At 45.9% G+C, this 26812-nt stretch overlaps 1 protein-coding gene across 1 annotated transcript; it reads left to right on the top strand.

Moving 5' to 3' along the window:
• The first annotated feature begins 1028 nt into the window (after positions 1–1028).
• GDNF (glial cell derived neurotrophic factor) lies at positions 1029–26812 on the top strand. The gene is made up of 3 exons (XM_033164666.1): positions 1029–1201; positions 15402–15584; positions 25802–26812. The coding sequence occupies exons 2-3, from the start codon at positions 15428–15430 to the stop codon at positions 26293–26295; spliced, it is 651 nt and encodes a 216-aa protein (XP_033020557.1). The 5' UTR covers positions 1029–1201; positions 15402–15427; the 3' UTR covers positions 26296–26812.

Below are 26812 nucleotides of genomic sequence, written 5' to 3'. Positions count from 1 at the left end.
CTCCTTCGCGCGGCTGGCCATGGAATACGCACGATATGTCGAGCCGCTGACTTCAGCCAAGAGATATTCGCTGGATCTCCTCGTGTTGTTTGATGCTGGCCCGGGCTGGACGGAGCGCGCGCGGGGGAGGCGGAGGCGGGGGAGCGCGAGCAAGAGAAAGGAGAAACGCTCGCGCGTGAGAGAGAGAGAGAGAGAGTGTGTGTGTGTGTTTAGGTCCGCGGGCGAATCAGAGACGGCGATGGGGGCCGCGTCACCGAGCGCCAAGCCTATAAAAGCATCTCGCGGGCCGTCTCCCCCTGGCAAAGAGAGCTCTCGGCGTGCGCTTGGGACGGCTCGAGCGCGCCCTCCTGTGCCCCCTGGCGTGCGAGCGGAGCTAGACCTCCCGCGGCAGGAGAGCCTTTCTTCTTCTCTCGCTTGCCCCCCTCCACGTCAATTCCAGAGGATCTTACAGTGACCTGGTGGTGCTTGGTGGTGTTGGAAGAGGAGGACGCGAGGGGAGGGCGGGAAAGACTCGGCGGCCCTCCGAGAGCGCCGTCTGGATTTTGCACGAGCCTCTGTTGGCGCAGCGCATCATTCCACGTGGATCTATCTGCCAAGCTTTGACTTGCCCTCGGGGAGGACGCAGCTTTGCTGGCTTCTGAGTCCCCTTTCTTCCTCGGACCCTCCACTCCCGGGGCCCTTTTCTCCCTTGGGTGCGCCCCGCGCCCCGCCCTCTCCCCTCCCCACCTCTTCTCCCTGGAGCAGCCGGCGTGGCCGGGGCCCCCCGATGTCTTCACTGGACTCCCCGCCGCTGTGGGTGGGGTGTCTCTCTCCGGCGTCCGGCCAGCGGCTTCTTCTTCTGAACTGTAGGCTCCAGGGCCAGTTGCGACTGACAGGCGGCGCGCCCCGCGGCCAGGCGAGTTTCTCGCGCCGTCTACCTTGAAGATTTGGATCGGGCGCAGCGCAAGGCGGGGGAAAGGCGCGGCGCCCCCCGGCTGCACCTGCGGGGCGGCGGCGGGGGGAGGGTGCGGGGCGGCGGGGGCGGCAACATCTCCCCCCCCCCGCCTGGATTGCGAGCAAGGCTCTTCTCCCCACCCCATCCCACATCGCCCACCCACTTCGAGGATCTCCGCGCCCCGGGCTCCACATGCATCTCTGAGCCGGAGAGCCGTGGATCCCGGGCGTTCATGTCACCCTTGGGTCGGAAGAGACCAGATCCGAGGTAAGCCGAGGGAGGGCTCTCCGGGGAAACCGGCTTGGGAGCTCAGGGAGTTGCGCAGCGATGGCATGGCTGGTTGAGGGGCCTGGGATGGGGGCGGGGAGAGACTCGCCTGCTCCGAGGACAGGAGTTTTGGGGCGGCCTCTCCCCACCTCCCCCATTTTGAGAACTCCGCCCTGGTTATTCTGGATCCGCAGCAATCCAGGGGTCTAAACCAGCAGAGTCGGGTGATAACATTTCAAGAGCACCAGTAGCGACGGACCTCTAACAAAAAAAGGAGGGGGAACTTGCAAGAGTTAAAAGTGGTATTTTTTATAATTATTTTCTTGGAGAGTGGGTTGCTTCTGTCTCCATCCCGCCATCTCGCGTTGGTGAAGTGGGCTCCTTTGCCTACCGGGGAAGGGGGGGCGTTTGGGAAATCCCCAGGGAGGTCTTATGGCACGAGCTCGTTTTAGAAGTATAGACTCATCCTCTGGTCATTTCAAGCGGGTTAGTTTAACTTCACTGTTGAACTTCTAAAAAAAAAAAAATGAAGGTTATGAGCGCGTTCCAAATAACTGTTTGGCCGTCATTAGAGAGGCAGTTACGTCGGGCCGAAGTTGAGAGAAAGCCTTGTGAGAACTGGACAGAACCGGGGTCCTGCCCCCACTGATGCGACTCTGGCAGCGAGACGCAACGTTTGCTTAGATTTCTGGAGAATGCGCCTCTTTGCTATATAAGGCCACTCGCAACACCACCCCAGATCCAAAACAGTAGGCTAGCCTATGGCTGGGGAGTTATCTGAACCCGGATCCTATGTCTATTTTTTTCAGAAGGGAGTCCCACTGTCTTCAATGGGGCTTACTCCCAGGTAAGTGTGTAATTATAATAACTCCCCGCCCTGCAGCTCTAAATATTTTGCCGTCGGCCTGCTCACCTGAAAAGACGCTTCCTCTGGAGAGCTTCAGATGTGGGGGAATTAAATTTGTCTCGTTATTCTCCCTTGGACCAAGGCGGTATAGTAAATATCTGCCTCTCCCCGTTTTAGTCTAACATCAACCTTGTGAGGTAGATTAGACTGAGAGACTAATCTCAGGGTCGCCTGGTGAGAGTTTCAAGTTGTGTGGGGGTTTTGAACACTTGTCTCTCAGGTCCTCCCTGTTATGCCAAGGTTTTCCTCAGCTTCAAGAGTGAAGGGCGACATTTTTTGCATCCATCAATAACAGTGCAAGCCAAGAAGTAGGACCTGCTGAGTTCAGTGGGACGTACTCCTAGGTAAATCGTTCTAGGTTTTCAGCCAGGTTCGTCCATCCTTGGTGTCCCTGGAAAATATCTCTCTGGTTTCGCTAGGATGTAAGGGGCTTAAGGTGTCTCTGGGGGAATTGATCCTAGAGATGCGTAAAATAAGACTTTTCCAGTGCCGAGTGTCCGCGCTGAATGGGAGGGCTGGGGAAAGGCGAGTCAACGGACCGTGCGCTCCACAAAGCATTTAAATCGCAAACCAGCTTAGTGCCACGAAAACCTACAAGAGGGCTAGAAGCTTAAGCGGTCGCCTAAACTTTTCCCTGGCTGTTGTCACCTCCGCCGTCTCACCGTGGATTGTCCTTTCCTTTAAACTAGCAGCCTCCGAATAGCGTCCGCCGATCGTGTGGGAAAAGGAAACCAAAGCGCATGGAAACAAAAAGTGCGCTGGATGGGTTTTCCCCAGGCGTGAGCTGGGCACCTCTTGTGTGAATCGAGAACCGAGCTTTGCTCCCATAATCGCTTCTCTCCGGAGGCCCAGAGTTTCCTGATCCTGCTCGTGCTGGGACGGCAACACCAGCCCCGCCGAGCCAGCGCCTCTTCTTGCGCCTAGAAACGTGTCCGAAGAAGCGCTTATCCGACGGCGACGCGCGCTTCGATCGCCCTCTTCTCCTCCCACTGGGAATGGGGAACACGCCCAGCACCGCCGCCTTGCATCGAGGCAGGGACTCGCTCACCTTTCCTCTCCGAGGAGAAATCCTCGTCGGCAAAGGTCGGGAATGCTCAGTGGGAGCGTCGCGATCCCAAGGGAAAGAGAGCTTGGGTTGCAATTGCCCGAGCCATCTTATTTCCCTAAAGATTTCCGTGGGGTTCGTAGGTGATCTGGAGCCGCCACCGAGCGACGCAGAGGCAACACATTTTGGAGAGGTGCGTGATCTCTGGAGAGGGAGAGAGAGGGAGAGAGGGAGAGAGAGAGAGAGAGAGAGAGAGAGAGAGAGAGGACACGATTCCCCTCCGGGATTAAAAAAAGGTAGTTCGTTAGAGGTGTGAATCTGGAGGAGGTAGTTAATGCATATTCAAAGTTGTTGGGCACAGGTGATTAGCACCCTAGAGCAGGAGAGGATAGGAAATGCCCAGAGAAGGAGCCCCAAACCGGGCTCCATCCTGCATCAGAATCTTCCCACTGATCACATCCAGGGATGTTTTCGATTCTGGGGCCAGTGACAGGTGGGAGGGGGTCTATTGCCAGAGTTATAAGATGCTTGGGCATGTTACCCAGAATTCAAGAGTAGTAACTCTTTGTTGGGAGTAGCAGGCCTATATATGCATAAAATCACCAAAACAAAGGTCTCTAGTCGCATCTTAAAGACGAATTATAATATTTACATAAATAAGGCAGACACTTTCATGGACTGCACTTGGCCAGGTGCGTCGGATGGAAGCTATTTATTTGTTGTAAATAAAATGAGTTGGTCTTTAAGTTGCCACAATACTTTCTAAAATTCTCCGCCTCCCCCCTGCAACAGACTCACACTGCTACCTCACTGGGAAATGCACAAGACCGCAGCATGCTAGCCTAACCAAGAGGTAGGCTGAAAATAAGAGCTGTTCACACAGATAGGCTTTTGTGAGAAGATTGCGTGCAATTTATTTATATAGATTTAACCTGCTTGGTGTATTGAGTCCGGAATTGGACAAGGGCATCTCTCTCCCTCTCTTTGCCCTGTTAAGAGATTTGCATGTGCAAAAGAGTGTTGTAATAATTTGATTAGGGTTGTGGAGTTTTAAGCGGTTTCCATGGTGATGAGGCAGCTTGGCTTCCCAAAGTTATACAATGGGGGGGGAGCAGGGAAAGCCCTCCAAAAATATTGAGGAAAGGGGAGGGGCCGCATGCTGCAAACCCAGGAAAGCCAAAGTAGATTTGGACTGCCCTCTAGTGACAGGTTTGAAATGGTAATTTCACCTGAGCACTAACCGAAGCAGGACTGCACCGCTTGTCATCACCAAGTGTGTGGTGGCCCATCAGAAACGTGGCCAAGTTCTGGTGTTTGCTGCTTGTCTGAGGCTGCAGAAACAGGGGAGTTGCCAAGCACATTGGAGGTCGAGAGCCAATGTGGTGTAGCAGTTAGAGCAGGGGTAGGCAACCTAAGGCCTGTGGGCTGGATGCAGCCCAGTCGCCTTCTCAATGTGGCTCGCAGAAAGTCTGGGAATCAGTGTGGTTTTACATGAGTAGAATGTGCGCTTTTATTCAAAATGTGCGCTTTTATTCAAAATGCATCTCTGGGTTATTTGTGAGGCATAGGAAGGAATTCGTTCATTTCCCCCCCAAAATATATTCCAACCACATGGTCTGAGGGACGGTGGACCGGCCCACGGCTGAAAAACGTTGCTGACCCCTGAATTAGAGTGTCTTTGATTAAGACCTGGGAGATCTGAGTTCGATTCCCCACTTTGCCATGACACTCACTGGGTGACCTTGGGCCAGTCACGCTTCCCAGACCAATTTACCTCTCAGGGTCATTGCAGAGAATCAAATGAGAGAGAGAACCATGTGCATCGCTTTTTGCTCCTTGGAGGAAAAGGTGGGATATGGATGCAATAAATAAAGAATAGCTGTATTTGGTTTGGTTACAAGGCCTGCCTGGAGAGTTACTGAGGTGATGTATCCATACATGAAGTATGGTGACACACCATAAAAGCGGGGTGGGGGTGGCATTGAAGGCATGAACTGCTGTCTGAATAGTGCAGCAAGGCTTTTTTTTAAGTGTTGGCCCTAACTGGGAGGGGTGAGTGGAGGTGCCCTAGCGCTCCACTTCAGGTCCAAGGCCTGCCCCCCTTTGAGGTGCATCTCTGTGCTGGACTCTGTGGTTCAGCCATGGGATATGAACATATGGCAAAGGAGGACAGCAGCTCTGAGCCTGTACAGAATGCTTTCCCCTCATCACCGACCAACCACAGCCAGCCCTTGCAACACCTTGGCTGGAAAGCAACGGGATTGGATGAGGAAGCAGATTTCCTGGCAGGCATTCTGGACCACAGCAGAACTTTTAGAAGCTGTAGATTGCCAAGGCAAGCATTGAAGGGAGCTTTTTGCAGTGTTTTTGCATGCTTAACTACCTCATTTCAAATATGAATATATACACTGGCTTACTGATGAATGCCCTTGTTTGCAAAGGTCTATGGCTACAAGCAGTAAATACTCACTGGATTTGAGTGCCCTAGTTCTGGTTGTTTACGTGCACGGTCTCTCCTTCGCTTTATTTTGAGAGCCCTGTGTTACTCTTTAAACCTTGCTCTTTTAAAAAAAATGAATGAAAATGAAACATTTCCCCCCAATTGTTTACCACATTTACAACAACATTAAGAAACAACCTATTAACTGCAATAATAAATAAAGTAGGATCATATTGGAAAATGTAGCTAAATTGCCCTATAATGCATGTATAAGTGTGGCAGTCCCAAATCAACTCAGCTTCTGTTACTGTATAGAGTTCTATCACACAGACAAGCTGTCTTGCCTTGGTGAATAAATTTGCATAGCAGTCATTGTCAGGCCTTAAGTTCTTTAGGCATTGTAGCTATTGGCCAAAGTCGAAACAGATAGGGGAACTTTGGAAGGACCACAGTGTGGTCAAGCCAAGAAAGGTGAAGCTCCACCCAAGACTTCAATTCCTGTCTGGTTTGTGTTAGCAGAAGTGCAAAATTTACCCTCTTTGAGGAATGCAGGTTTTTAGTACCAAATGCTTAAGTTTTTGAGGATAACTTTTAAAACCAGTAATGTGCTTTGTATTAGCCTGAGATTGCAATGGAGTACCTAAACACATACCGGTAAATTCAGATTTAGGCTCATTTATTTGCAGTCTTGTAACCTCACCATAGTACCTCTGTTCCTTTGCAAGCCCAGGTGTTGCAGTTTCTGGTTTAGATAACATAAGGGCGATGTCATCAACGAAAAGGCTGCTAGTATGCTATCTCCCATTTATTGTTACACCCACCATTTTCACATTGTTTTTAACAGACATCGCTAGTGGCTTGATAGAGGGAACAAAGTGGTGATAAAGGGCAACCGTGTTTTACTCCACACTATCAAGAAGAGGTTGGAGTCAAGACCATCCATTCATACTGTGGTAAAGGAGTGTTCATACAAAGCAAAGATTGAGCTTATGAAACACCAGAACATCTTTAGAAATTAACATCTTTAGAAAGATGCATCTTTCATATTAGTGGATGAAAGCAGACATTTTGTCATGCACATACAACATCTTGTTGTATTTATATTTTGTTGGAATAATAAATTATTATTATTATTATTATTATTATTAACAAAACACTAAAGAGCAGTGTTTGCGCTTCCAAGAGGAGTTCAACTTAACCAATAGATTGTTCCATCCAAGGTCTATTCACAGCCTTGTCCTCTTGATGTGTATTTGTTTTCAGGTGGCTCTTAGTTGTTCCATTTCATGAACCAGACCAGGGAAATAACCGGATAGATTGTTTGCAAAGGAAGGTAAAAGGGGGGAGGTAAATATACTGGGGGAAATGGCACAGGGCACCCATTCCCAGGAAGTTCTACTCTGCAAAACTGTGCCAGAGAGCATTGGTCAAATGTTAGACATGTCAGCATTTCATCAGTGGGCTCCACAGCAGGATTGGATTGGGTATCCTAACTATGCAAACTATTGAATAATGGGACCAGTTGTCCAGGGAAGCTATGACATTGCATTCTATGGACATTTCAGGCTAAGCAATCCTGAACAATGCAAAGAACTAGACTAGCTTACCACTGAGCTTTCTCCTAAGTTTTCATTTCAGATCATAGAATCATAGAATCATAGAGTTGGAAGAGACCACAAGGGCCATCCAGTCCAACCCCCTGCCAAGCAGGAAACACCACCAAAGCATTCCTGACAGATGGCTGTCAAGCCTCTGCTTAAAGACCTCCAAAGAAGGAGACTCCACCACACTCCTTGGTAGCAAATTCCACTGCCGAACAGCTCTCACTGTCAGGAAGTTCTTCCTAATGTTTAAGTGGAATCTTCTTTCTTGTAGTTTGAATCCATTGCTCCATGTCCGCTTCTCTGGAGCAGCAGAAAACAACATTTCACCCTCCTCTATATGACATCCTTTTATATATTTGAACATGGCTATCATATCACCCCTTAACCTTCTCTTCTCCAGGCTAAACATACCCAGCTCCCTAAGCCGTTCCTCATAAGGCATTGTTTCCAGGCCTTTGACCATTTTGGTTGCCCTCTTCTGGACACGTTCCAGCTTGTCAGTATCCTTCTTGAACTGTGGTGCCCAGAACTGGACACAGTATTCCAGGTGAGGTCTGACCAGAGCAGATGACCCGACAGGTTGTCTTTCTAGAGCTGTAGTGCACAAACCTGCTAAACAGGGGTGCCAAGGGAACAGAACTTGTTCTAGATTGAATACCATGAAATGCAAAAACGATCTTATGCATGCTGTGTGAAGTTGTGCACTGCCAAGTAGATCCACCAATTTTTGCAGAGTTTCTCATGTGAACAATTAAAAGATGTCCAGTTCTTCCTTCTTTTGGCCCTAAACATGTTGCTTGGAAATGTAGGACTTAATTTCACGTGGCATGTTGATAAGGATGTCTGGCACCTTAATGCCCCCCCTTTTTTTGAGGGGGAGCACCAAAAAGCAGTAATTTATATAAGGAGAAAGGCCATGTAACTTTGCATTGCAGAAGAACCCAAGTTTGTTTTGTGGCATCTCCAGATCGATGGTCAGGTAGCCGATAAAGGAAAGACCTCTGCCCAAAGACCCAGAGAGCTTCTGCATGACATAGTACTGTGTTAGATGGGGTAAGGATCTGACAACACAAATACAGGATGGGTGACACCTGGCTTGAGAGCAGTACATGTGAAAAGGATCTAGGAGTCTTGGTAGACCACAAACTTGACATGAGTCAACAGTGTGATGCAGCAGCTAAAAAAGCCAATGCAATTCTGGGCTGCATCAATAGGAGTATAGTGTCTAGATCAAGGGAGGTAATAGTACCACTATATTCTGCTCTGGTCAGACCTCACCTGGAATACTGTGTCCAGTTCTGGGCACCACAGTTCAAGAAGGATACTGACAAGCTGGAACATGTCCAGAAGAGGGCAACCAAAATGGTTAAAGGCCTGGAAACGATGCCTTATGAGGAACGGCTTAGGGAGCTGGGTATGTTTAGCCTGGAGAAGAGAAGGTTAAGGGGTGATATGATATGACATGTTCAAATATATAAAAGGATGTCATATAGAGGAGGGTGAAAGGTTGTTTTCTGCTGCTCCAGAGAAGCGGACACGGGGCAATGGATTCAAACTACAAGAAAGAAGATTCCACCTAAACATTAGGAAGAACTTCCTGACAGTGAGAGCTGTTTGGCAGTGGAATTTGCTACCAAGGAGTGTGGTGGAGTCTCCTTCTTTGGAGGTCTTTAAGCAGAGGCTTGACAGCCATCTGTCAGGAATGCTTTGATGGTGTTTCCTGCTTGGCAGGGGGTTGGACTGGATGGCCCTTGTGGTCTCTTCCAACTCTATGATTCTAATACAAGGCAGCATTCTGTCTTTGTCACTACCTGCTATCACTGGAGCTGCTTAGAGTTGCCACCTGATGGGTAACAGATCAACTGCATCATGGCTAAAAATTCAGCAACTGCAGCTTCCATCATCACTGTCTTTACGCTCAGCAAAGCTGCAATTGATTGGTGTTCTTTCCCACTTTCCTTGCAGAGCCTCTTTTGAGGAGACAAATGATCTCATTGACTTTGATAGGCTATATCCACAGCTCAGACAGCTTTAAATAACAATTCCTAGAAAGTGCAGTTCTGTGAGTTGGGACTAGGGAACATTAATGTAAAATTCTCGGCACATCCACCAGGTGACAGTTCCCGGAATCCTTTGGTGCAGCCATGATGGTTAAACTTGGATAAGGCAGATAATGTGTTTGGGGGGGGGGAGTGTACAGATGTTCTTAGTCGGACAGCTCATCCCACTAGCCAGTGAAGAAGAACTGGGAGTTTAAATTAATTTTTAGAAGCTTTAGGGCTTTTGAAGGTGATTGGTCCAAAGTAAGCCAGTCCTATCTGTTAGGGAGAGTGAGGTGACCAGGGAGTTGATTTTGAGTGTCATGAAAGGGAAATGGATTGTTAGTTTTTGTTTGTTACGATATTATATTTGTGTTTTTATATTGCGAACTGCCCTGTGTCCCTCAGAAGAAGGGCAGTATAGAAATTCAATAAATAAATATGAATAAAATTAACCATGGAATCATAGGTCACATTGATGACCACAAATGTGTTCGGTGGTTAGTTTTGTTGTCATCCTCGGTTTTATTAAAACAAACAAACAAACTGATGAAGAAGCAGCAAGGACCTATACCCTGACTGAGCATTTTTGAAGTGTTGATGAGCACTGGAGATGTACGGGGGTTTTTTTGTTTACTATGCAATCTGCCAATGGAGGCGCTGGTTTGTTGGTGGGTTTTGGTTTTTTATTGAAACATAAAACACAATGCATGCAAATTCAAGATGATCTGTTTTAATTCTGGCTGCCCGGAGATGAAAGAGACTTGCACCTGTTAGAGACTGGGGAGTTTTTATTCTTGCACAAGGTTTCAGAGCTGCCAGACCATAACTCAAAAAGTGATACTTGTACTAAGTGTTAGTGACCAACACAGCTCTTACTTTAAATTCCTTTATGGAGGAGGAGACAAGCAACCCACAGCTTCTTCCACCTGCTTTCACCTCACAGACATAGTGCCTAATTTACAGTGCAGCTCAAGACACCAGGAATCTTGCTCATTACCTCTGATGTGGAGGGCTAGATCTAAATAGCTGATATATTTCCATGAGGACTTTTTAAAAAAAACGCAAACTGATATGGAAATGCACCAAGCCAGCTTGGGCTGTGGGCTTAGGCTTAAGGCTTGCAGAAACCCAAAGCCCAGCCAAAGGAAGCCAGAGACCGAGCCAAAAGCACCTTTAGACCTCATTTCCAGCTTTGGCTTGGCTTTGGCTTCAGTTTCCAGCTTTGGGTTTCCGAAAGCTGGCGCCAAAAGCCGCAGCTGAAAGGCGCGGCCAGAAGTCGGAAGCTGCTGCTGTCGAAGCCAGAGAGGGCAGCAGCTGAAGGAGAAGGGTGCATGGTGGCAGTGGAACATAATGCTCATGGCAGTATCCAGTGCTGGACTTATGTATAAGCTGAACAAGCAATAGCTTAGGGCCTCACTCTCTTGGGGGGCCCAAAAAAATTTAAAGGGGAAAAAACTGGATGTACCTTTCCAAAATATAAGAAAAAAAAACCAAATAAAATAAAACCTACATACAGCAACAGTGTTTTTTGCTGTGTAGGCTCCTATGATGTAAGTAATGGGCCCCGCCTGCTAGCCTGCTCCCTAAAATTTCACCTGCTTGCTCATTTCTATATATAGGGTGCCTACATTCTGCATGTACAAATGGCTTTAGATACCTATTAGGTCCATAAATTACCATATAGCATATATTCAACACACAAAAAACAGTGACAATTTGTTGTTGACAAAGGACAGCTGGACATATAAAGGGCCCCATTACCTTCAGTAGCTTAGGGCCTCATCAAACCTAAATCTGGCCCTGGCAGTGTCCCTTGGGTTCTGAGACCCAAGGTGGTTACTTCAGTCTGCCTCATGGATGTCCCGGCCCTTCTAAATACAGTGACACTTTTTGTGCATAAAAGATGCACAGGACTTCACTTACTGGTGTCAGCTGCATGAAAATAGATCCATTGTGTCTTCTCTGGTGCCACCCAAATGAACACCCCAAGTGTGCAAATACAACTCTTCCCCCAATGTTATGTATGCCTCAGTCCAGTATACATGAAGGAGCATCTCCACCCCCATCATTCTGCCCGGACACTGAGGTCCAGTGCCAAGGGCCTTCTGGTAGTTCCCTCGCTACAAGAAGCCAAGTTACAGGGAATGAGGCAGAGGGCCTTCTCGGTAGTGGCACCCACCCTGTGGAATGCCCTCCCACCAGATGTCAAAGAGAAAAACAACTACCAGACTTTTAGAAGACATCTGAAGGCAGCCCTGTTTAGGGAAGCTTTTAATGTTTAATATATTATTGCATTTAATATTCTGTTGGAAGCCGCCCAGAGTGGCTGGGGAAACCCAGCCAGATGGGTGGGGTATAAATAATAAAATTATTATTATTATTATTATTATTATTATTATTATTATTATTATTATTATTATTAGATTCCAGGGCAGCACCAACAGAAAGTCTTTACGCAATATGTGGTAGAATTCTACCAGAATTAATAAAACTAATGAGGGTAAACACAGGTGTTGGAAATCCCACAGAGGGGAAAGCTGCCTTTACGTGCCATGTGTCATTTAGGCTGGTCTAATTTGTTCAGGATGTGCTGCCAAACGGGTCAAATCCAAATGTCTCATCTTCAAGGGGTTGCAGATAATGCGGTAATCCCGCTGAAATCCAGAAGTGTCGGATCTCCGGTTCGTGTAGAATTCGTTTGTGTCATTTGCCTTAGAAGCCCTAATCGGAGCTCCGAGGATACTGCTTGTGGTTACCCAGTGGCGAGGGAAAGGCACTCTGCACATGCGCAACGGTGCTAATTTTTTTTTATTGTGGCAGAACTAAGCCTTGCAGAAATAAGTCTTTTTTCACAGTGTAAACAGGCTGGCTTGCAGGGGATCCACCCTGGCTCTAATTAAGCACCTGCAAGTGCTCTGGTTTCCTTTGCCCCTGACCTCAGATCCGCTTGGGCAGAACTTTCCAAGAAAGACAGAAATGCCTCTCCGCTAGAACTATGTTCTGAAATATTTACAGTGGAATTTAATGCAGTCCACACACCAGCCTGTTCTTGGTGAACAAGCTGAAAGGATGGGAAATGCCTGATTGGTCCCAGATTGCCAGTTTGCAAGGCGGATAATAGTTTCAACTAGGATAGGAAAACTCAGCCAAGAGAGAGTTGCACGCCTTCCAGTTTTGCAGATGCCTCCTCCTGTTCTCCCTCCCTCCCTCCTTCCCTTTTCCTCTCCTCACTTTACCAGGCCCGACTGGTGCCTATATAACGCTTTATGACTGAAAGTTGCCAAATCACTGCTACTTTGATGTGAAAGCCAAAGTATCCCACTTTCTGTAAAGTTTACGTATCAAAGGCCCTTTAAATGTAACCCAATCTGAATCCCCCCCCCTTTTAAAAGAAATCAAAAATCAAAAACATGCAGAACCAGGGGCAAACCTTAAGCTACGGAAGCTGTTCTGAATCCCAGTGCTGATGCACAGTGGGGAGTCCAGCTGAACATGTGCAAAGGGTCTCTCCCATACTAACCAACAGTAGTGGTCAGTGGGGCACAATGGGGATTTTTTGCTTACCTACCTTTCCAATACAGTATTACATTGCTTCCACTTACTGAGAGAGCAAGTTTATCTGCACAATTCTGAGCAGGCATCCTACTCAGGAGGGGATTTTTTTTTCTTCCATGGGAGGAAGAAGACCCAGGTCATAGCCTTTCTACTGATTATATCCATTGGGCCATTCCCAACTCTTCCTTTTTCTTCTTCGCCACAAACTTGGAAGCTTTTGGCTAAAGCAATTAAAACCACATTAGTTGTTGCAACACACACATGTTGCCCAACCCACTACCGGCGATGGGGCGGAAGAGATATTCAAATGTTTTGCGTTTTAACGAGGAAGCATGTAATTCGCACTTCTCGAACCAGTACGAGAAGTGAGGCGCAGCTATCATTTGAAATTTGCGCTTGTCTGAATTTTGTAACAATCCTGTAACTAAACAGCGAGTCCAAAATGCATGTATCAGGGAGCTGCACTTTAAAATGCACATGTTAGTAAAAATATGATGGACAAAATTTCATTCTGTTGGGCAAAATTGCTTGCACAAATATGAATATATTGGGTAAAACTGCTTACAGAAATGTCTGTAATAGGAGAAAATTGTGCTAAAGTTCTGAAAAATACAAGGATTTAAATAATAATAATAATAATAATAATAATAATAATAGTGATTTTTAAGCACTATGCCTTGTCACAGGGCTGAAACAAGTTCTGTGTTTTTATGTATATGATGCTTAAATCTCTCATTAGGTTGAATTTGGGGGTGTTGGGTTTTTTTCCATTTCCAATCCTATGTAATTGAAGAAAAGGTTCTGCATGCATGTTTGGATTATAACTTAATACGCAAAATGTCCTGTTGTCGTGTTCTGATTGGAAATGAAGCAGTATGTCCACCCTGAAACTTTTGCCCATACAAATGCTATTTTGAAGCAGATTGCTTATTATTATTTATTAAATTTCTATGCCACTCTTCATCCTCAGATATCTGGCTGTTACAGGTGGGTAGCCGTGTTGGTCTGCCATAGTCAAAACAAAATCGAAAATTCTTTCTAGTAGCACCTTAGAGACCAACTGAGTTTGTTCCTGGTATGAGCTTTCGTGTGCATGCATCTGAAGAAGTGTGCATGCACACGAAAGCTCATACCAGGAACAAACTCAGTTGGTCTCTAAGGTGCTACTAGAAAGAATTTTAGATATCTGGGTGGTTCACAACATAAAAAAATACAATATAAAAGCACAAAATACATGATAAAGCAAGAACAAAAAACCCTACAAACCATTAATCATTATTTCACCCCCCTCCAACCTGATATAATCCTGAGCACAAATAATCATGAATGCACCCTTAAGAGGATACCAGGGTGGGGCCTCAGGCAGCACAATGCCTTGGGCAGCCCTGAGTGGGCTGCTCATTGTGACGAGAGAAGGATGTTCTGTGTGCGCTCAATTATTACTTCATGGGGCTGAAGATAGGCCACAGTCAAGTGCTGCAGAAAGCTCGGCATGAGTGCTTTTACACGTGACATTCACCTCACCTGCTTTTTGCTTGTTTGTTAGCTTTTCGATTTCCTGTGTCTCTAATATAAACGTGCAGCCTGGTTAGAGTGTCAGACCTGAGAGACCAGGGCTTGAATCCCCACTCGATGGGTGGCCTTGGGCCAGTCACTGCCTCTTAGTCTAACCTACCTCACAGGGTTGTTGTGAGGATTAAATTAGGAAGGGGAGAGACATGTCCACCACCTTGAGCTCCTTGCAAGGGAGGAAGGTGGGGCCGAAATGAATAAACAATGATACTAAAAGGTATGGTTGTTTTTTTCAAAAATAGTATTCATGACACTTTCTCTCCTGTATGAACACAGTAACCAGACATGCTGGCAATGAGTGTGAGGGAGACTCAAGCGCTCATGTCACTTGGGAACGTGCTGTTGATGGAGCAGAGTGTGTGTGTGTGTTGGTGTTTGCTGTGTATCTGAAGGGTTGTCTGGTCCAAGCTAGGTTGAAAGACAAAGCGTAAGGTTTGGAACATAGAAACGGAGAGCAGGGAAGGGCTTTGAGGTTGGCCATCAACAGTTTGCACCTTAACAGATCCACTGTCTGGCAGCAGCTTTTGAGAAGACAGTGTTGGGTTCCTTTCAACGGCTCTTTAAAGAAGGTGCGGACCTCCTTACTCCTCCCTGACCAGCAGCTGAGTCACAGAACCAGGGCCAGCAAGACGAGTTATTACTTGCTTCTAATAAACATGGCCTCAGTGCCAAGCACTGTGTTTGTTATTGTAAAGGAAGATGGAAATGGCAGCTTTCTAGTCCCAGAAGACTTGGCGCTTTAAAGCAGACTGCCAAGATGGGGATATGAGATAGAGGCCAGGGATTGGCACATGACATAAGAACATATAAGTCACACTACTGGTCCATCTAGCTCAGTATTGTCCACACCGACAGGCAGTGGCTTTCTGGGGTTTCAGGCAGGAAGTCTCTCCGAGCCCTCCTTGGAGATGCTGGGCATTGAAGCTGGAACTTTCTCTACATTGAGATGCTCTGCCACTGCGCCATGGAGCAGTATGGATGGGATCAACGGAGAAGATGCAAACACTAATGTCATGTCTCTCTCCTGTTTGCCAGGGTCCTGTGCTGGAAGGAAATCTAAGATGAAGTTATGGGATGTGGTGGCTGTCTGCATGTTGCTACTCAACACAATCTCCACCTTTCCTCTTCCTGATGGCCAGACCCGCTCAGTGCTAGAGGGAACTGAAGACGATCACACCTCCAACCGGCTGCTGACTCCTTATGCTGGCCAAATGGACTGTAAGAAAAAGTTCCCTTTCCTCCTTTCAACTTCTGTCCATCTTAACTACTGAAAAAATTCTTTTGGTTGTCCTGGCACCAAGTCTGGACATTTGTTTAATCAGCTCTCCTGGGAGGGTTCCTCTTTTCCCAGCCTAGAGCTGAGAGAGAGCTAAACCCAATAGCAGAAACGTAGCAAGCGTGACTGACGGCTCAGGCCCAGTCATGCAGAAGCCATTGGGAATTAAGAGGACTAGGCCGACTCATTCACCATGAAACTGTAATCCCATTGGCATCAGTGGGTCTGAGGGTCCGTTCGCACATATGCTTGTCATTGTGTTTTACCGTTTGGTGGTTTTAGGCTTTGGGAATGGTAGTTTGGTGAGGTTGTTGAGGATACCTTACTAGAGATTAGATGCCATGATAGTCCAATTGCTATAAAACCAAAAAGATTCACAGGTGTGCTCTTGTGGTGCCACCACTAACTTCTCTACTTGCTTGCCCTCTCCTCTTTCTTATGAGGAGGAAGCAGCATGTGAACCAGAAGTCTGTACATGCCTGGTTCCAAAGGAGTGCTGGGATTCCTTAACTCTAGTGATTCCGTCAGCGTTCTTGCCATTGCGAATAATCAGGAACATGTGTACTTTCAGTATATTTGCCGCTTCCTCTGCATGAATACAAGGAAGTGCAAACCTCTGTCTGTTTGTTTTGAAATCAGGCGGCACTGCTGAGTGCAAAGCATCCCTAATGAAGTCAATGAGGTGGCAGCTTTTGTTCGTGGAGAATGAGTCAGAGCTCACCAAGAGGAAGGGGACACACCAATGGCTGGGAGGTGGAACAATGCTTCTTGGGCTTAAATTCAAAGTCCATCAGCTAGCTGGGCTCAATTAGGCTATGACAAAGAATCCCACTTGTAGGTGCAAACTGAAGGCTTGTGCAGATCCGATGCTTTTCAGGGTGCAATAAGCAAACTGTGTATCTAGCATATTGATATGCCAAATCACCTAGAAGCACCAGCTGCTAGAAATAGGATTGCCACAAATTACTGACAGTCCAGTTCTCCTCCACATCAGTGGAGCAAAATGAGTAGGAGACCGAAAGGGTTAGCTACATTTAGTAGAAGCATCTAAATGTGAAGTTGAAAGCTGGTCCCTAATGTCCAGCAGCCCAGTGCCAGATTTGTGTATAAGCTAAACAAGCTATAGCTTAGGGGCCCACTCTCTTGGGGCCCCCAAAAAAATTTAAAGGGAAAAACCTGGATGTACATTTCCAAAATATAAGATAAAAAACAAATAAAATAAAACCTACATACAGCAATAGCGTTTTGTGTTGTGTAGGCTCCTATGATGTTATGTGCAAATGGCTTTAGATACCTATTATGCCCATAAATTACCATATAGCATATATTCAACACAAAAAACAGCCACAATTTGTTGCTGACAAAAGACAGCTGGACATATAAAGGGCCCCATTACCTTCAGTAGCTTAGGGCCTCTCATCAAACCTAAATCCGGCCCTGGCAATGTCCCTTGGCTTCTTCTTCTCCTACAAAGTTGCCAGTTTTCATGACAAGTGATGTAGCTATTGAACATTTTGCTCACGTTGGGTTGTACAGAATGGTGTTATTTCCGTTCACCAAAGGCTTTTCAGTTCAAGTGAACAGAAAATAAGCTTTATTTATTTTGTTATCGCACATACACCCCACCTTTCTGCTTGGATTGGGCAGCCCTTCAAATACGTCCTCTGTTTGGTAGGCCACATGTCCACCCTGCTGCACAGCATCCAAAACTGAAAGTTCCTTTACCAAGGATGCTTTTGGATGCCTGGCATCCGCCTGTCTTGGGAGACAATGAAAGTGTGTGCCTTTGGGATTACTTCAGAATAAAAGCCCCTTGAATGGCCGCCATCAACGTGCATTAGAGTACTGTAACTCTAAAATAAAATGAGTAGAGTTTGTAGGCAAGTCGACAATCCATATATTTTGGAGAATCTTGCAATTTTCTTCCAGGATTTCTCTGGCATAAGTGAATTGCAGTTTGCAAGGCCAGACATCCTGAAACCGATTTATGGTGTCATTTGCCCAATTGCAAAGTATGGCACATGGCACCCCAGCTTTCAGAGACAACTTTTTCACTGAAGCCCTTTTCATTCAAGACTGTTTAACCTTACTGACTTTTTTTACAACTAACCAGGCTGAAATCAAAGGATGTCTGGTAGTTGATTTTCCCTTTTCTCTTAACATAGCCCACTCTAACCCAGAAGCTGGTGTTTCAGCAAAACATGAAAATTGTAGGCTACTATTTACATAGAAGGTGATAAACAGTTTGTGTTAACCAAAAAGTTTCGCAATATGAGGGGAGTCTTCTATTTTCATTTTTAGTCATACACACACACACACACACACACACACAATCTTTGCCATTCAGTTTTAACAGTTTTAACTGGGTTGTTTATTGAATTGACAGACAGTTTAAGTAGTTTGTGGATTTTGGTGCCATTGGCTTTCACATTTTGCAAACTGACAAGTGTCACATTTAGTGTCACAGCACACTAAATTCAAGTGTTTGGAAACTTTAGATTAAAAGTAATTGAGGGCACCAATGTAGCTTTAACTCTGTAGAGGCTAAAGCTGCCGTGTTCAGTGGTGAAATGGGAAAAATGTAGGGGGAACATAGTATGGGTAAAGTATATTTCTAGGTGGGTGTCCTACATGTTAAGATCTCTGAAGGGGGAAAAAGAAAAGGTAACAGGCTATGTTAATAATAGGAGTCCAGCAATGGGGTGGGGTCTTTCCCCCTTCCTCGCTGCCCTCCACTCAGGGCCATGTTCACTGATAAAACCAAGTTGGTGTTGGACAAAAGCTGCAGTCAAGAATACATTAACTCCAGAGATCCCCTGTTGCTTTCAACAGGACTGCTTCAGATTAAGTGGTTTACATGTAACAGCCACACAGCTCAATCCTATGCATGCTTGCTAAGAGGCCTATCTCATGGAGTTCATCAAATGATAAAATTGTAGAGTTCAAAGAAACCCATGAGTGCCATCTGGTCCAATTCAGGGATCTTTTTGCCCAATGTGGGGCTCAAACCCGCAACCCTGAGATTAAGAATCTTGCTCTGCTGACAGAGCTATCTTCCAGGTGGGAAACATTCTGTGAGGTGAGTTGGGCTGAGAGACTTCAAAGAAGTTTGACTAGCCCAAGGTCACCCAGCAGCTGCATGTGGAGGAGGGGAGATGCGAACCCAGTTCCCCAGATTATGAGTCTACCACTCTTAACCACTACACCACACCGGCTCTCTGGTTAGGTTTACTTCAAGCCTGTCGAGCAGGGCAGGAGTCACATAGAAAGCACTAAGGATGGAAAGAAGCATGCAACAGGCTACAAGACTGAGCGGGCCACAGTCAGGTTCACAGGCCTGCCCAGAATATGCCACATACGCCTACTTCCCTGTTCCACAGGCCACCCATGCTCACTGCAGCACATAGGGCACTGTGCTCCCAGGGTAATTATTGTTGCTGCAAATCACAGAGTCCTCTTCACTGTTGCTTTCCTGTGAGAGAGAGGGATTCTCAAGCCTCTTTTGCCTTCTCAGCATCTTCCCAGCAGATGCAAAACCACATCTGCATTCTTTCGCTTTCTGCCTTGTCTGATCCTCCTCCTCTCTCGCTCTCTTCCCACTGGAATCTTTCCTGGGTTTCCCTCTTCACATTTTGGAGAGAAGCCACATTTCCTTTCAAGGAATGATGTACGTTGACCAAAAGACCTAACTGTCTCCATTCCCTTCTCCTTCCACCCTGCTTGCCCTCTGCTCCAGAGCGTAGATGAGCGAATGCTTGGATGTCTTGTGAACTTGCTTTTCTTTTTTATGAATACAGATAGGAGATCCTATGTAATCTCATGTTGCCCTTCATTCAGAAGCCACCTTTGGCAGCCTTATTTTAATTCATAAAAATATTTATATACCTCTCTGTCTCGTGCAAAATATCAAGGCCAATTGGAGGTTGATCCCAAAATTTCTACTTGGCCCTCAAGTGACTGGCTCTTCCTTCACAGCTCTGAAAGTGGGGTGAACGAGTCATTGCAGAGGCTCTGAATGTGGAAGGTGAGGGTAGAAAGGTAAAGGCCAAAGGTAAAGGACCTCTGGATGGTTAAGTCCAGTCAAGGACAACTATGGGGTTGCGGCACTCATCTCGCTTTCAGGCCGAGGGAGCCAGTGTTTTGTCCACAGACAGCTTTCCGGGTCATGTGGCCAACACTTCTGGCACAACAGAACACCATGATGAAAGCCAGAGCACACGGAAACACCGTTTAACTTCCCAGTGGTACCTATTTATCTATTTGCACTGGCATGCTTTCGAACTGCTAGGTTGGCAGGAGCTGGGACAGAGCAACGGGAGCTCACCCTGTCATGCAAATTTGAACCGCCAACTTTCTGATCAGCAAGCCCCAAGGGCTCAGTGGTTTAGAACACAGCGCCACCCACTCCCCTGGTGAGGGTAGTGCCTGCTCTCCCTTAAGCAATTGTCCACCACAGTGATGGGATCATTCTCCTACCCACCCTTCTCTATGCAAGTAGGGAGCCCAAGAGTCTTCCTCTATGGGTCAAATTCGCTCCCAGTGTAAAAGGCGATGGAGCAGCCTTCTCAAAGTTCATCCTGTTGGCCTTGGCCTGGCCTCTGTTTTCTGTCCCTCCCCAGCTTCATGTCATTTGAAATTTGAGAAGCATTCCCTTTATACTCTCATCCAAATTATGTCATAAAAAAGATGACAAGCACAGGGTCTAGGACAGAGTCCTGCCGCACTCCAGCCGAGATCTGCCTCTGGGTTGGTGCAGAACCATTAATGGTCCTTTGCCGCCAGCATTACTACCTGCTCCCTAAACTCTTTTACTTCAAAATCAAACATTCCAGTTTTGTAGCTCTCAGCTACTGAATTTCTTTCTTTTACTCATGCCTGACTGACCCTGCCTATGCAAAAAAGGACACACATCTGCATACTATTTCATGTGTGCAAAAAAAATTCTGCAAGCAGAATTTGGGTTGCCTTGAAAAATTCCGTTATTCTGTTTGCCGTTCGCATAAGCGGCTTGAAGAAACCATTCCTCACCATTTGTCGAAACCTTCCTTAGCCTCTCACGTTGGCTTGCAAGGAGTAGAGGTGGACAGGTGGCGGCATTTCCTTCAGTGCTTCATCAAAGCCCTTTCCATGCGCCCTGCAGGCCGACATGCAGTCCGGTGACTGCGTGTGCGAGGGGGAATCAAGTGTACTCTGGGAGGAAGTAGCGGGCAACAGGTGAAGACCTCACACACATACGCACATATCAGACGGCATTTTCACCGGGCGGCCAAGTCTGTCTGTGCACAATGAAAGAATCATGCCAATCAGCTGTTCAGTAGGCAGAAGCAGAACTAAATCCAGTGCTTCCCCTCCCCTCCCCTGTCCGGCATCCCCCCCCCCAAATAGATGCCTGGCATTATCGCTTATTTCCTAACAGGGCTCTGTGCATGCAGTCCTGGCAGCCGGATTGAGGGGAGGAACTGCATGGGCAGCACCGCTTGCAGCCGCTAATCGCTCATCCAACTAGGGCTATATGCATCCACCTGCAGGTCGACCGCTGCTTGATTGGGCAGATATAAATATCCTCTCACTTCCTGAGTGAGATCCTGCTTGTGCTTAGGAAATTAAGCTTCATAACAGAGCAGGGATTTGGATGTTGGTTTCTAATATGGAAATTCAGTACACTGTATTTTTGTTTAAACCCTGGTCTGCCCAAGTACCGGTAGGATATATTGGGTGCGGGGGGGGGGGTAAATTTTAGGGGTGTGAGAGGTGCTAAGTCCTCCTGCCTCTTACAGTCTGTATCCCCGGTGCCACTTTCCTCCTGCACCTGGTCTCTGATACCTGAAGACAACTGGGAGGAGTGGGGATATTTCATCTCTTTCTCCCTTGCCTGGCCCTTTCATGAAAAGCAGACATCTCCACCATCGCCACACTTGAGGTGTCACTGGGGTTGACTTAGCTTTAGATGACGGGGTCTCCTGTTGTCAGATGTCATTTGAGATTTACCTGTATAAATGTAAAATACTTCTGTAAATATTGAACTTTGGATAGTTCCTCCGTTTCTATTTAAAAAATATTTTATTAGTATTTATTACATTTGTATACTGCCCTTCATCTGTAGATCTCAGGGCAGTTCATAAAAATACAAGATAAAAATCCAAACCATTCCACAAATGGGGAACCACTGCAGAAAAGGCCCATTCTTGTGTTGCTACCCTTTGGAGCTCTTGTGGAGGAGGCACATGAATAAAGTTCTCAGATGATGGCCATCGGGTCTGGGTAGGTTCAAATTAAGGGACGCTCATGCTGGATGATGTCATAAGTAAAAGGTAAATATGGGACACCGGTGTGGTCTCTTGGGCTTGCTGATTTGAATCCGGTGGTGAGCTCCCAGTGCTCTCGCCCAACTTCTGCCAACCTAGCAAAAGCAGTTCGAAAGCAGACCAGTGCAAATAGATAAATAGGTACCACTGTGGCGGGTTAGGTAAACAGTGTTCGCATGCGCTCTGTCACTTGTCACGGAGTCCCATTGCACCAGAAGCAGTTTAGTCATGCTGGCCACGTGACCTGGAAAGCTGTCTGTGGACAAACTCTGGCTCCCTCGGCCTGAAGTGAGATGAGTGCCACACCCCTTTGACTGGACTTAACCATCCAGGGGTCCTTTACCTTTACCTGTAGAGTTCCCTCTCCAACAGAGGTGTGTCTCGCTTCTTCACTATATGGCTTTCAGCGAGTACAAAAGACACATCTCTTTTCCTGGCCATTGACACCCTAGAAGTGTGTTTTCAGGACCCACCTTACCCGTAGTAAATACTCTAAGTACCTCCTCCCCATATGAACCGACCTGGACCCTGCAAACATAATCTGATTTTAATGTGTTGAGATATATCTGTATCTATCTGTCTATCTGTCTATCTGTCTGTCTATCTGTCTATCTATCTATCTATCTATCTATCTATCTATCTACCTACCTACCTACCTACCCACCCACCTGCCCTTTGACCTTATGCCGAAGGGCAGTTAAGAAATCCAATAAATAACATAAGAATATAATTCATGCAGATGGAGATTTTAGACTGTGGCTGAGGAAAGATTTAAACCCAACTCTTGTAGGACACCCCCCCCCCCCGTTTTCTTGGACTAAAGTGTGAGATTATGGCTGCTTACGCACCAGGTATTTAAAGCACACAACTTCCCCTGGGAACTGCAGTTTATATTAATGGTCCTGAGAATTGTAGCTCTCCAAGGGATAAACTACAGTTCCCAGGGTTCTTTTATTGTATGGGCTTTAAATGTGTATACAGCCTACAGGTTATATTGAAGCATTCATTATATCTGGAGTTTAAAACCAGCATGTTTCTGCCTCTCCCTGTCACCTGATAAGGGAGATGCAACTGGAACCATAATGGAGGCAGGGAACAACTAACTAAGCGACTTCAGTTCTGATTCCTCCCACCCCAAAGTATTGGCTTGTTCCAGTACTGCCTCAGGACATTTAACATGCCACCAGAGAGAGAGAGATGACACCAGTAAGAGTGTCAGATTTTGTGGGAATTCTAAGATGGGGGAAAGATTGCCCTCTGTTCTTCCTCTGACACATTGGTGAGCCAGCAAGGAAGATAATGAACCTGAACACCATTAATCATTTAAAGATTATTTGATCTCAGCATCTTTGATGTTATATTCTGTTAACAAATGCCGCTCACGGGTCTCCATTTCACTCAAGCCATGCACGAAGCCTCTTCTTAATACGAGAAGTTCCTTTAATTGCTTAAGCCCTGTCACCATTTCAGAAGGCCAACAGGTGAATTTTGATTCCTTTCTGGTAACGTCCATTACTGAGAAGGGCTTGTAACGTGAGTATTATATTCTGCTTCCTAGCCTGCTACGTCTGCTCATTTCAAACCAGGCTGCGGGAAGGTGAAAAGATGAGAACGGCTCATTGTTTTCATGCACTTTCACAGGCCAGCGGTTGATGAACATCTAAATATACTGGGGCCAGGGAGGGCAGGAAGGATATTTGTTTAAGGCAAGGCTGGGGTGCACTTTTTCAGCTCAAGGGCCAGATTCTCTTCTGCACAACTTCTTGGGGGCCGCATGCAAGTGTGGCAAAAGAGGATGGAGCGTGGAACGTTTGTTTGGCCTATCACACATCCTATCTTTCTATCTTTCACTCATCTATGTTTAATTTGAATATATTGAAACCAATCATAAACATGAACTTTAATTTCTGAATAATCTTTTAATCTCATATCCCCGTTGACTTCTTGCAGCAGTCCAGTTTTATCTCATGTTTGGTTTTTTTTAACTGCTACAATTTCTAATGGCGAAACCCACCATTGGGTTTTTGGCTCTAGAATTTTCTTGTACTTCTCCCAAATTTTGTATATTGATTTCCTGATTATATGGTCTAAGAAACCTTTGTGTACTTTAACTTTTTCATCGATTAAATAGGCATGCCATCCAAATCTTGTTTCCACTCCCTCTAATTCTAATACATCCGAATCCTCTAATTTTACCCATTCTTTCAGCCAGGTCAGGCCCACTGCATCATGGTATATCTCTAAATCTGGAAGGCCAAATCCTCCTCTTTCCTTCTTGTCAATCATAATTTTGTGTTTTATCCTCGGTTTTTTCCCCTGCCCATACAAATTTAGCCAAATCACTTCTCCAATTATTAAAAACATTTTTCTCCTCCTAATATTGGGATACCTTTTCTGTACTAATCCTCTATCTGAGGATCTCATGGTCCATCTAAAACACAAAAATACATATCTATGTCAAAAACAATAACTATAACACACACACCCCAACACAACTTTGTTTGGATTTGCTCTTTTAAGAGGGGGACAATCAAGTTTTGTTCATAAAGCAAACATCTCATAATGTTAACCTAGGCAAACACATATTTAACAACAGTTACAGGTAGGTAGCCGTGCTGGTCTGCCATAGTCAAAACAAAATAAAATAAAAAAATTCCTTCCAGTAGCACCTTAGAGACTAACTAAGAACAAACTTAGTTGGTCTCTAAGGTGCTACTGGAAGGAATTTTTTTATTTTATATTGTTTTAACATATTTAACAAGATAGGGTTAGCATGAGTGTAGTGCAAAGAGGGCTTTTTTCCACTGATAAAAGCATGATCACATTTACAAGCCCAAATGTGCTTAAGATCTGGTTGGTGCCTTATAAAATGCTACAAAATCTTTCAGAGTAACTAGCAAGATGGCACTTCTCACTTTAACCATCTTCCACAAAGAGACATTATCGGTGTCCAAGGAAAAGCACGCAAGGGAATGTAATGTAGGGCCAGCAGTGGATGTGCCTGGGAAGGGGTCTGGTCTGGGGAGAGACCCAAAGGTCAGCTAGAGAGGCTTACAGGGCCACATTCAGCTCCCAAGCCTCTTTTGATTTAGGGTACAGTCCTCTCTAAAGCTATTCTGCTCGTGGCACTCCGAGAAGAACGGAAGATGCAGAGGAAAGATGGGTTGGATTCAAACACAACCTCCCAATGCATGTTAGGGAACATGGTTCATACATTGCAGAGAAGGGGTGCCTGAGGAATGCTACCATGATGAATTTCTAGGTGAGGTGAGCTGGCCTGCTCCTCTTGCTGTAATGTGCAGGTCTGGACTGAGCTACCAACCAGTCCTGTGCATTGAGCTCATTCAGACTTGCTCCCAGGTGAGTGTGCATAGGATTGCAGCTGCAATTAGCAAAAGATGCATTTAAATAATGTTCTGAGAAGAATTATGCATTCAGAGAGAAAGCATGCAGGTATATAAAGTGTGTGTGTGTGTGTGTGTGTGTGTGTGTGTGTACACGGTCGTACCTTGGATTCCAAATGCCTTGCGATTTGAACGTTTTGGCTCCCAAATACCGCAAACCCGGAATGAGTGTTACAGTTTTCAAACGTTCTTTGGAACCCGAACGTTCAACACGGCTTCCAGTTGACTGCAGGAAACTCCTGCAACCAATCAGAAGCTGCACCTTGGTTGTCAAACGTTTTTGGAAGTCGAACGGATTTCTGGAACGGATTTCGTTCGACAAGCAAGGTACGGCTGTGTATGTGTGTATATATACATATACATATATACACGCCTGTATATAAAAAGAGGTTCTTTTTCCAAATACATGTTCACCTGACAAACTATTTTCTTTCTGTATTTTCAAACCAGCTAATATTTCTGAGGATTATCCCAAGCGGCTTGGTGACGTAGAAGATTTCATTCAAGCCACTATAAAAATCCTGAAGAGGTCACCAGATAAACCGACGCCATATAGCTCCAAAAGGGAAAGAAACCGTCAACGTGCAGCAAAGAACAATAATAATTCCAGCAGCAGAAAAGGACGGAGAGATCCGAAGGGAAGAAACCGGGATTGTGTCTTAACTGAGATGCACTTAAATGTGACTGACTTGGGCTTGGGATACAACACCAAAGAAGAGTTGATTTTCCGGTATTGCAGTGGTTCCTGCGAGTCCGCTGTAACCGTGTATGACCAAATTTTAAACAATTTAACCCAAAACAGAAAGTTGGCCAGTGACAAAATCAGACCACAGCCTTGTTGCAGACCCATTGCGTACGATGATGATGTTTCATTTTTGGATGATGACCTATCAACCTATCACATACTGAAAAAACATTCCGCGAAAAGATGTGGCTGTGTCTGACATCCTTTTTGGGTTTGATATTGCATTCCTGCTAAAGAAGGGTCCAAGGCTCCCAAGAAGATGGAATGGTGGCTTCAGAGGAAGGCAAGAGGACCAAGCATATGGGAGAACAACAACAAGAAGACGGGATATAAATCAATCTAAATATAATAATGATAATAATAATTGTGGGAGCCTGGTTGTTAGAAATCCAACACAGGAGAATTGGATAGGATACAACCGCTGGGGCGTTTTGTTTCTACAGGAAGGCAAATAAGCATCAATGCTCAGGGGCAGAGATCCAAGATGGATGGAAGATACTTACAACATTTGCTTTAAGGCGATCCACTGTTAGCAAACCCTGGCAAGGCAGGTGCTTAACAACACAATCTCTGTCGGATAACTTGCTCCGCTCCTCTCTCTTTTTTTTTTCTGTTACGGAATTGGAAGTAACAGCCACCCGCCACTGGCCTTGACCCAAGAAATATTGGGCAGAGGGGCGGGGGGATCCTTTATTTATTTATTTATTCCATAAAAT

Source organism: Lacerta agilis, chromosome 11 (genome assembly GCF_009819535.1).
Source record: "Lacerta agilis isolate rLacAgi1 chromosome 11, rLacAgi1.pri, whole genome shotgun sequence".
Classification (NCBI taxonomy): Eukaryota; Metazoa; Chordata; class Lepidosauria; order Squamata; family Lacertidae; genus Lacerta; species Lacerta agilis.
The sequence above is the reverse complement of the archived record's forward strand: the minus strand, read 5'-3'. Positions and strand labels throughout refer to the sequence as shown.